The following is a 12,340-nucleotide window of genomic DNA, read 5'->3' on the forward strand; positions in this document are numbered from 1 at the left end:
CTTTAAAATTCGTACATAGCTGCATAATTGCAAATTGATGAGCCTTTCCATCAAACATTGCCTGAATCATGGATATTATTCTGATTGAGGATGAACCTGAGCTGTGCCACAGACGAGTTAACTCGCCAAAGCACGTATGTAGCGTCAGGCCATGGACGAGTTAACTCGCAGGTTCTTGTAAACGTCATAACTTCTGAATGAACTGTTTGTGTATATTTTCTAAACAATATTTATCATTTTAGTGTGAAAATATTCACGATAAACTCAAGAAACATGTTGATTTGGTAAATTTTCACAAATATTTATCATTGTGTTCCTATTTCATATTTTTTAAAGGATTTATTTTATTCCAAAAATAGCTGGCCTTCAAGTGTCCACCTACTAAAAATTGGCTGGCAGTGATAAGCAATGTTCCCTATAACCCTGTACTAAAATGTGTCCGCACACATGTTTTCATCCCCCGCACAGTTCTCACACAAAAATATTGTAAAAGAAAGTTTCCTCTGCCAGATTTTAGTAATAACTACAGGTGTGTTCGGTGTACGTAACAAACAATACAAGTGAACAATATGTTTGCTTGCACAGTTACATAATAATATAGTATAAAATTATCAGTATTCTATACTTATTAATATAGAAAACTTATCCCCTAAAAATGTCAAAAAGGAGTGGATGTGATATTTCAAATGTGATAACTAAGAATAAATCCTGCGATAAATTTAAATTGGAATGGCTCTCTGAAATCGTCGAAACAGAAATGCCATCTTCAATGCATTACCAAAAAGTAAGAACTGGTGATATATTTTGTTCATTCGGAAACAGATGATTGGGTCAAATGCATCATATACTCCGCAACAAATATGTAAGGAGAATTCACGTCTGGAAAGAAGTGGATCGAATGGAGGTTGTATGTTTTAAAAATGCATTTAAGTCAAAAAGTACACCGGAATGCTATTAAAAAATTAATAAATAACTTAAAAATATAAGTTTTAATGAAAAATTGTGTGTGTGCTTATGAGGGGTGGGGTGTAAATTTACCGCACTGGGTGACGAGTAACACTGCTCAGATACGTTAATGATCCGCACACACAATAGAAAAATTAGAAGTAGATAAGGTAATTGTTTTATGTAGGGGGTGCGGTCCTATCATCGAGAATGTCAACAGTTTTAACTAACAACTATCATTACTGCTTTATTTCCCTATTCAGCGATGCTGCACCATCCTTTAATAATATTGTGATTGAATTTATTTTCAGGTCCTCAAACGCTCTCTTTGACCTGGAATGGCAGGGAGATGGTTCCGTTTCATTTCGCGCCAACAACGGCAAGTACATCACCACCAAGCGCTCTGGACACCTCTACGCCAACTCAGACGCCGTCGATGATAACTGCAAATATTTCTTCTACCTCATTAATAGGTAACAATAACATTGTATACATCATTTTAATACTAAAGCCTCAATGACATTGAGCTACTTTACAAGCTGCTTGTTGGCGAATTTACAATCTGCTTGTAAACTCGCCCAGTGTCATCATCGAACAAGCTAACAAGCAGATTATAAACAATCTACCGAGAAAAGTTGAAAGCCGGTCAACTTTACACGCTACACGCTGGCGTGTGGGCCTACTCTGTCTGCACAGTAGAGAGATAGTAGCGACCTTCCGGTAAAAAAACGAACTACTCAATACGTCCTGTCAAAATAGTACCTACCAAAAATGACGGTTTCAACTCGCTAGCTTGTTGGCTTCTGAGCGAGTAGAAAGTTTTGTGTGTCATCATCACAATCGCACTAGCTGACTCGCCCCCTTTTAAATTCACCAACAAGCAGCTTGTAAAGTACCTCAATGTCATTGAGGCCTAATTCATATCCACTCATCGAATGTTCTCAAACTAGTAACTACTATGTACATTGTCCCCATTGAGAAACATGATAATATTTGTCTAGTGCAGTGATTCCCAACCGGGCTCTGCGAAAATTCGCATAAGCTTTTTGATAATCGGCAGTGGCGAAAGGTCGAGATAGGCTGTGAATATCTGACATAAATAAGACTTCATAGGTAGAGTTAGTTTTTAAAATTCAATTAAACCCTGCCTAGACCAAACCATAATAGTTTAGGTATGCTAATGGCGATTTGACAAAAATAGTGCACACTTTTTCAGTCATATTTATGTTTGTTTGTTATTATGTTTATGTTTTTGTCCAATTAAGAATGCATATTATTACAGATGGAGTTAGTTAGTTTTTAAAATTCATTAGGAGCGTACATAAGTGAAACGGCAAATAATTTTCAACACTGTGTGGAATGAAATTTTGGCCGCGTTGCCATTCGGAGAGGAATAGTCGACGTTTTCGCACGTCAATTTCTTTTGTGATGGAGTCGGATGAATATATTCTTAAATCGTGTAAAGATGACTTAAAAACGTTCCACATGTACTTGAAAAAGAAAACATGTCAATGAATATACTATTATTATTACAAATATAATAATAAACATAACATAAAAAGGACGCATGTTGAACTTTTATGACAAATTATATTTCGTTCGGCTTGTGTCATTAGCACCCGCAATCCGCGCATCGCCTAGTCATGATCTTTTTAGACCATGCCTCAGCTGAGGTATAGCCTTAAGCCCTGCCTAACCTAATTGTAATCGATAAAACATATTCTTCTATCTATAAAATATCTAAAAGTATGCATGGATAAACAAATATTTTTTGACTACATATTATCTACTATGGCTTAATTGAATTTTAAAAACTTACAAATATTGTAGTCTTAGTTCAATGAAAACAAATACGATTAACTGACAAAGTTTAGTGTATCTACAATATTTATGTTGGATCCAAACTGCCTACCACCACCCTTCACCACTGCTATACACTACACTGCTGTTTACAATACTCAACAATGATAAAAAGTAATAAAAAATTCTGACTTTCCCTTCTGGTATATTATTAAAAAGCCTCGTAAATGGTTTGGTGGCTGCTATTCTTTAAGATCCATAGCAGGCTGTAGACTTCCTCAGTTATAACAAAAATGGGTACAAGTCGGTTTACAGGAAGACAGGCGGGAACCGCGCTCATTTTAATTGCCAATTTTGGCAAAATTCATGAATTCAAGAAAAAAACTTAACCTAACCTTACAAATAATCCAATATATCGGCTAGTTTTAAAATTCGTTAGCCCCTGATTTCCTGTAAACTGACAAGAATTCAAAAATGTTTTATTTGTCTTATTTTTAAGAGATTTCAATTTGCTGGTTAATACATTTATTACAACGTTTTTCTTAGCTCGTATTCTTATTTGTCCGGTGGTTCTTTGTCCGGTACAAATCTTGCAATCGATTATTAACTAACTTCCCGACTAGCTAGAGATTTGAAACTTTTAGAATATATCAGAACACGATGCCAATGCATTTTTTTAATACTTTTAGCCATCTTTAAGTAGAATTGAATTCATTTTCAGTTAATTCTGTTTTGTATGAAAATTTATTTCGACACCATTATTGGTTGCTACGGGACTGGGGTCCTAGCAACTAAATTATTAATATAAACGTGCGTTACTATGGAAATCAATATGACATGTCAAAAGGACATTTCAGTATTATTTCTATCAAGTACAAGTTTTTTGATCGTTTAAGCTAGTCAAGTCAAGTTTATATGATTCAACAGAAAATTTAAAAATGTTGTATATAAAAAGTTTTTTTATCTTGTAATTATTTTTACTGGTATCAGAGTTATACATTTATTACTTATAAATAACTAGTAAATTATTTCACACAATATGGGATTATATTTTCTAGTTCAAGTATACATTTTTTTATCAATTGTCAAAGACTTCTTTTATGTTTTATTTACATAATTGATGATGCATTAATAGGAAACTCATTTCTCATTGATCTCGGATGCACTTAACCTTTTTAAAATAAATTGTTTGCCATAGGTCCAGTTCAATAAATACAATTTATATAACTATGATGTGGTTCTGACAGTAATAGATTTTTAACCATTTGTCTAGTGACATCATATTTATTTATTTCATACTGCTATTTTGGCATCTCACAATTAAATATTATACACAGTTTTATCGACAAATAAATCCGTTGACTTCTTTTTCAATATTCTTTTGACCATGTCCGATCCTAGTAAGATCATATGGGTCTCCACGGAGTGGAGGTTTGTATTAACAGATTTTGTTTTCTTAGAAATGGATGTCAGCCACTTTCTCAACCTATTTGGTCCATACTCTGACTCATACATAATTTGAAAAACAATATGTTTACTTGTCAGACCCAGGATTCAAACCTGGGACCCATGATGCTTTAGGCCGACGCTTAAGCCACGCGGCCATCGTGGGTGTTTTCAATATAAAATAAATTTAAACTATCTCACTCATGCAAACAGGAAACAATAAATATTATAATACACATATCTTAAAAATGACTATTTTATACACATTCACTGCTGACCAGTTAATTACTAATTAATTACCACATTTAATTATCATGCTAATAGTATCTAATGACCACGCGCCAGTCGCATTGTCAGCACTAAATGAGTAAATACTGATTCTGACGCCGTTTAGGAATTAAGGTAATTGATACTTTGATTTAAAATACAAAAGCCGACTGTCTAAATTAACACAATTTGTGAAGCGTTTCAAAAATGTAAAAACTACTAGTTGATTTCGTCACACTTAGACAGGACGCACATAGCTTAGTTGGTAGAGCACATTGACGCAAATCCAATGAATTACAAGTCCCAACGGGCGTCATATTTTATTAGGATCGAAGATGGTCAAAAGAAAAAGAAATCTATCTTCCTATCGTGACAGGTTTTCTTTTCATATGCTCTGCAATTTGCCAAATCAATGTTATATCAGTAGTGTGCAGTTGTCTGCAAATGAACCTGCAATGCAAAATCATTTGTAGCTAATTTAATCAGTGGAATAAAGGTCGTTCTTTTGCTTAAATTTCATACATTTATAATAGAAGGTTTTTTTCAACATCTTTGGTTAAAACAAATACTTGGACTGTATGTGCTAATAAGCGGCAATAAATAATGCGTCGTATTTAAATAACATGCAAATGGTTGTAAATTTCTGCTTTATGCATCTCGTATTTCTCCACCTGTATGACTGTTATGAATTGCCAATAATAATTTCTCTGTATGGAGGCCACTGAATATTGCAAATTGCTTTTTAGCTGCAGGCCTACTTTACTTTCTTTACACTTGTCTACTGAGCAGATGATTTATGAAGTGAGATGACCTTAATTGTATGCACACACTGTTTATAATATACAGTTACAATATGTGCATATTTACCTTATAGTTGGTACTATAATAGATCCACCACTATAAGTAAAGTTGTCCGCTAAGTGAGGGCGCCACATCCTAACATTCGACATACCATTTAATACTTTTTATATGTACTGTGATAAGCTTAGTTCTAAATTCGAACATCTGTTATTACCTATTATACTACTTCAGTTTTAAAGGAGTATCCTGCTAAACAGTGTGCTGCAGCTACAGAACAGATTAATAAATAGAAATCGACTGCTTAAACTGCAAACCGGCTAACTCCATTTGGGAAAATTGTTCAGGAAGGCGAAAAAACATAATAATTTAACAATTTCAAAAATACACTTGGATTTTTTTTTACAAATCAGCTGCACTATGTATTAATACAATATTTTAGCTTCCCTTTTATAATATATAAAGAAAATTTATATAAGAGCGGAGTTGTTCCATTTACGATATTGGAAATTTGGCACCTGCAGTTGGGTGTTTTGTGTAAAGAACGATAACACATTTATTTATAGGTTTAGGAGTTTGAAATTTTGTGTGTGTATAGAAAACATGCTTTATAACAAAATGCCATCAAAATCTCATTTTTGGTCAAGAGTGCAGTTGGCTGGTGTGCAGATTAAGCAGTCGAAATGTAAAAGCCATCGCCATGGACCAATGCTCTGAAGCAGGGTAGTTTATGGCCTGAACGCCATAAAACCCAAGTAAAAATATCGCGTCGACTCTTCCCAAAGATTGAAAGCACGTTACATTAACGTGACAAACTAATATGCAACGCATGACCTGCCTACCCCCACGGGACGTCACTGGCACTGTATAATAACATTTTATCAGGTGGTCTTCCACTCGTCCAGTGACATGCCTGTTTCCGTTTTCTTTGTTTTCTATGTACTATAGTCTAAAATGTGTTTATTTTGTTTTATTTCAGGCCTATCTTAGTATTGAAGTGCGAGCAAGGATTTGTGGGCTTCAAGTCTGCCTCCAGCCCAAAGTTAGAATGCAACAAGGCCACCTATGAAACTATCCAGGTCGAGAGGGGGCCAAAGGGCATCGTCTACTTCAAAGGTAACCAACCTTTCAAATAGTAATAAAACAGTTTGAACTCCGATTGCTCTTAACGGTTTCCCCATTAAATATTCCAGTTCAATTGTCCCATACTCGAATAGTTTGGTGAAAGTTTGAATCTTAATATGTGTTTGATTTGGAGCAAGGACTCGATGGGTTAGGTGGATCGCTAAAAACATTTATCATGAAAAATATATTTCAAAAGCCATATCGCTGTGGACTGTCATAGGAGTTTATTAGTTTCAAAGTCGGTAATCACTCCGAATATGAAAAATAAAAAATGAGACAATGTGACGATGGGGAATCCAAAGATATCGAAAATCATATGTCATTTATATACGACCTCATAGTAGAATTTCTATGATTATTTCTATCATTATTTAGAAACATATTAAAAGTATATCATAAAGACTTGTATAGGTAAATCATTCTACAGTGGCACCATAGGCGATTCGCGCGTGTATTGAATTGCTTGCAACAATGCTTGTTTCAATGCTAGCAAACAATACCACTACAACTGCAAGCCGCAGTTGCCGTACCCATGGTACCCACTGTAAAACGATTTAACTATATATGTCACCATGTTTACTAGAGATGGGAGTATATTGTGTATAACATATTAATTTATTTAAAACAACCGCAGGGGTTAGTGTAGCTAGTGTAAAGCTCATTTTCTACGGCCGGCCTTGCATGCACGGATTTGTAGAGCGCACTTATGGTATACATCCGGTTAAGTACTATATGTATATTGAACTATATTATTTATTGTCTTTTACAACAATTGAATCCCTCTCTGGAAAAGTAGTGTTATCCTGAAATCCTTATCGCTACGGCAGTTCAAAAATCCACTACTCCCAAGACTTTTAGTGCCATCTGTTATCGAAATAATGATGTTTGGCTGGTATATAGACTAATAATGTGTGGTGCGTCATTTCAATTGGATTAACAAAAACTAGAGATTTTTTTTGTGGAGAAGGGATCAATTTGTCATTTAACACCTATAAAGCATTGTGATTTTAGACTAAGCTAAAACTTGCTTTGAATGCACAGTAAGAAGAAATAGTGATTGATTGTATCTGTACTTGTTTCAGGTCAAAACGGCAAGTACTGGCATGTGGACGGCGAGGGCGTGACCTGCGACTCTGACAACCCCGCTGGATTCCACCTGGAGCTGCGGGAACCCACCAGGATCGCCATCAAGGCCGTCTCCGGGGAGTACCTGGCCGCCACCAAGAACGGCAACTTCCGGCTGGGAGACAGGACCATCGAGCAGGCCACGCACTGGGAATATTAACAATCCCAACAACTACCCCAATCACATTAATATCTAAACAATATTGCTCCAAATTTCACGTTAGCGATAATCGTTGCGTATGATTTTATTGTGCCGCTGTGGACTTCTCGGCAAACTTGACAGACAAATTAAATTATTGCTCGATACTAAGAAAACATTAATTTATTCAACCCCTCGCATTTGTCTGCGAAAAATTGTGTTAGTGAGTCCTTTGAACTCACTAAGATTTTTTATCATTATTGTTTATCCTACTAAACCAGCACATTGGTTAAAGATTTGTGAACGCCCAAATTCCAATCAAGCCGTTATTAAAGACAATATGCCTCGCTTTTGTGGTTATAGCATTCCTATGGGTCTATTCTATACTTATCGAACACTAAATTGATAAATAGTATCAAACTTAGGGTAGGTCTGTATCAAAATATTAGCACTTATTGTAACAATTACACGAAGCCGGTTTTTATTGTTGCAATAAGTGCGATATTTTAACAGCAGCAAGATAGGTGCTGTTAAAATATAGCACTTATTGCAACAATAAAAACCGGCTTCGTTTAATTGTTACAATAAGTGCTAATATTTTGATACAAACCTACCCTAAGTTTGATAATATTTTTCACTTTATCACTTTAGCGGTCGATAAGCATAGAATAGACCCACTACAGTATATAGTCAATTGGCATATATTCAAAGAACAGTCATAATTTCAGTAGGCGACAATAATTATTGAGAATGAAACAAAGTGAAAGACGTGAAAATAGTTTTTTAATTATAGAAAATACACATGTGTGACAGCCTATGGCTTAGAGTCTTAGACAAAGATATGTGTAATATCTCTAATCCCAATAGACGCCTTTCAAACTGGCTGTGGCTACGGACTTGACTCTGGAAAATTACGGCAACCTATTCATCACTAACACAGGCTTTTTTCTATGGTGTTTTCCATCTGCTCGGTCACTGTTGTGACAGCGGGAAAAGAGTTTAAACTGATATAAAGATAAGCACTAATGGAAATGCGTAATATATTAAAACAAATAAAGTTCTGTGTTCGTTGAATGTATGCAATACAGTTGATTTTTGTTTAATTCCCACATGCAAATCTCAAACTGATCTGAATCAATTTGACATGACGAATTGTCATTTTCTTATTTTAAACAATATAACATTGATACTTCATTATTTGATAAGTTTACTTTTAGTATTGTCATCTGTCATTATGTTGACCGTCTGTTGGCAACATTTGAAAGCAATTCAAATATTAGTCTTTGATTGTTTCACATTATTTTGGTCCGGATTACTTGTTGTTTGACTTGCGGGAATAGAATTCAAACCGGAAATGCATACTGCGAATGCTCCCAATGTCATCGATCAATTCATAACTTTTGCGGGGGCGACAAACCTTTTATATATAAAAAAAATCCTGTCATTTTTGTCGAGAAGTTTCCTGTTTAATGTACATGAAATCATTTGGCTTTATTCCATGTATTATTTATAAAATCTCATAGCAATAAATATTATATTATGAGCGAAATTCCGAATGAGTTAAGTTTCAATCGGTGATTTTTTAATTATATTATTATCTTCTAATGTTTTTTTTGTTTATATTCAGAATAATATGATAGTCGATCGGCTTAGGAATTGATTCGCATTAATTGTTTGGAATTGATCCAGGATTTATAAAAACGGTTGGCGACTGTTTGAATTCATGTATTTAATAATGAAGAAATGTAGGTATCTTAGAGGAAAATGCGTGATATGTTAGTAAAGTTGTCTGTATTGATATGAAGTCGATTATAAATTTAACAATTATTATTATTATTAATGATAATTTTGGCAACATTGGCATTTAACTAATGCCACAATGTATTTATGTTTTTTCATTATCCGAAAATATTTAAAAAATTTAATTTATTGCTTCATGCACATTGGAAATGATAATAATTTTGCCAGTTAAAATCACGTTTTATAAATTTGTATTATTATTGAAACGTGAGGCAATGAAAAAAGCACAATCTATTAACGATATTATTTATCAATTAAAATCGTTCGTTACGAAAAACTATTTCACTTAATCATAATAAGATATAGTCAATAATCGAAATCATAATAATATTCCATTAATTTTGTACTTAATTATTACCGTGTTTTTTTTTCTACGAGGCTTCACGCTGTTGGATTTTATTAGAACTAAAAATGATGAACAATATTCCATATATTTTAATATCGTAATCTCCATTGTAATAATAATAATGATGACGGATAGATTGTAATATTAATAATTATTATTATGTAACGTATAACTGCCAAAAAGCCTTTAAAATTGATAAAATTACAAAAAAAAGATACATTACAATATATTAGATTGTATAACCTCCAAAAGTCCATCGTTCCACAAACTAAATTTAATGATATTTTATACGTTTCATACTTTTGTAAAATTTAAAAAAAATAAATATTTATTTTTCCAGAAGTAATTTAAAAGATATATTTTATTGGCATTCATTATTAATTTGCTTCTTATCTTTATTTCCACGTATGTATTTAATAGTATTTTAGCTTTCTCTTAAGCTAAACGATGCTAGAATAATTATGAAAACAGCAAACTTTTGCTACATATTTTAAAGCATGGCTAAAACGTTGTATACAATTTTTTTTTTGTATGCAAAATATAATAATAATTTATCAAAACTGTGTATTTTAAACATGGTGTTTAGAAGTATACAAGACGGTATTCTTTACTCTGTGACTTTTAGTTAGTACTTCTATTATTAAATTAAACTTAACAGCTTAACAATTATACACCAAAATATATTGATATAATATAGGGACTTGCGCAATACCAGGTACATGCATTTAATCGGCCGGACAATTCGGTCGAGTGTCTTACCAAAAAATTCAACGTAAAATATCCAATATTGGAATCTACATAAAATAATTATTACATTATGTTACTTTTGTGTGAAATATCCAGTTGGAAGTTTCAATTTTGACTACTAAACTATAATAAATGTTGTATCAATGCTATAATATAAACCATTGAAAACTGAAATATAGTATTGTACATTATGTCATGTTTCAATATTATAAGGTTATATGTAGCCATACTGTGGTGTTACTGCCAAAAGTTGTTAAGTCTTCTAAATCATGTTGTGATAGACTAATCGCAATTTGAATGTTTGACATGCCCTCTAAAATCAGGCACAATGCAAATTTCTTTGTGGTGCTCTATGTGCATGTTCTATATTATATTGGATGACCTAGCATTTTTTTCTAGCATCAATATTTATATAACTCTAAATTATTGAACTTACTTACTTTTGGCAGTTTTTTTAATATAACATAGAAACATAAACAAACTGTATCATTTTAAAAAAATATATATTTTCAATAATATAAAAGAATTTGTGAAAGTATCTTTGGCAATCTACATGTAACCTTATAATTTTGACGCGACGTGATCCGACAGTATTGTGTGTGACATAATATTGATAAGAACTCCAGCCCACTACACCACTAGATATTAGTTACAATGTTTCTACTTAAATGGTTTCAATTTTTTTTTATATTCACAACATGACCACAAATCTTTTGTGACTTGCAACATTTCAATTTTCATTGGTTTATAATATTTCATTTGATTTTTCCAATATCTATGACAAGATATAAACATGTTAATGAAGCTCAACATAATGTGAATTCTAATTTAATTTACATAAAGTGGTGATCCACGTAATACACATACTTATTATTAATACTTTCCTTTAAATACATATCAAAATGACTTTTTTTGTTTCATTCTCAATGGAAACAATATTAATTATTATGTAGACATTTATGCAATGCATCTGGCTTTATATTATAATTCTTACACATTACGCTGTGCATTTATTTAGTATAAAGTTTAAATAAAATAAGTTGACATGCTTAGGTATTTTAAGGCTATTTATGGATTTTACATCAAACCATTTCAAATATTTTTTCCTCGATTTATATTATCATAAAATGTTCCTTTAATTTATAACAAAAAATCAGGGCTAAATGTCAAGCTCGTAAAAAAATAGTGTATGTATGTCATTCCTTAAAGTGTTACAATTTAAAAAAAAAATTGAATAAATAAATATTTAAGATTTTTTTGTTAATTAAAAAGTGATGGTTTTGCCTCGTTCTATTACTACTTAAAACCTATCATTTTTTAAACATAATAAAAAATTATCTGAGGCGTAATTATTTATGGAACAAAGTATTTCTGAAAGCAAATTTATTTTAAGCTACGTTTTATGTGTTAAGATTTTTAAAATTATTTATGTATTATGGTAGTATTAATATTTTCTTATTTTGCCTGCCAATTTATTACTCGCGCTATATAATTATCTGTATAATAATTTATCAATCTGTAAACTATTTATAAAAATGAACTATAATCCGAAAAATTACTGTGTTTTATTTCCATTATGTAATACAACCCCATTCACTGTCAACCTTTTGGTTGCTGTAAAAAAAATGGCAGTATATGTCATGCCGAATATACTGCCATTCCAAGGAAGAAGGCAGTAACTGACTCTTACACACTTTCAAGATAAATAACGTCATAATGTTTTTTTTTTTCAAATTTTTGTTAGTACCTACTGTGAATTAATAAAAAAGGTGATATTTTTTTATTAGTAGGATGTTAAAATA

The 12,340-nt window shown here is 32.4% G+C and overlaps 1 protein-coding gene across 3 annotated transcripts in view; it reads left to right on the forward strand.

Annotated features, from left to right (window-relative positions):
- Positions 1 to 12,082, forward strand: part of sn (fascin domain-containing protein singed) — a 163,016-nt gene extending 150,934 nt beyond the window's left edge. For all 3 annotated transcript variants that reach the window (XM_085949738.1, XM_085949740.1, XM_085949739.1), the window contains exons 8-10: positions 1,257 to 1,418; positions 6,236 to 6,372; positions 7,464 to 12,082. In XM_085949738.1, the coding sequence (XP_085805864.1) occupies positions 1,257 to 1,418; positions 6,236 to 6,372; positions 7,464 to 7,666 (502 nt within the window). In that variant the 3' untranslated portion in view covers positions 7,667 to 12,082. The remainder of the gene's footprint in view (positions 1 to 1,256; positions 1,419 to 6,235; positions 6,373 to 7,463) is intronic.
- The last annotated feature ends 258 nt before the right edge of the window (positions 12,083 to 12,340 follow it).

The sequence above is a fragment of the Rhyacophila brunnea genome, unplaced genomic scaffold (genome assembly GCF_057557595.1).
Source record: "Rhyacophila brunnea isolate RB1 unplaced genomic scaffold, BYU_Rbru_1.0 scaffold_22, whole genome shotgun sequence".
NCBI classification, from domain to species: domain Eukaryota; kingdom Metazoa; phylum Arthropoda; class Insecta; order Trichoptera; family Rhyacophilidae; genus Rhyacophila; species Rhyacophila brunnea.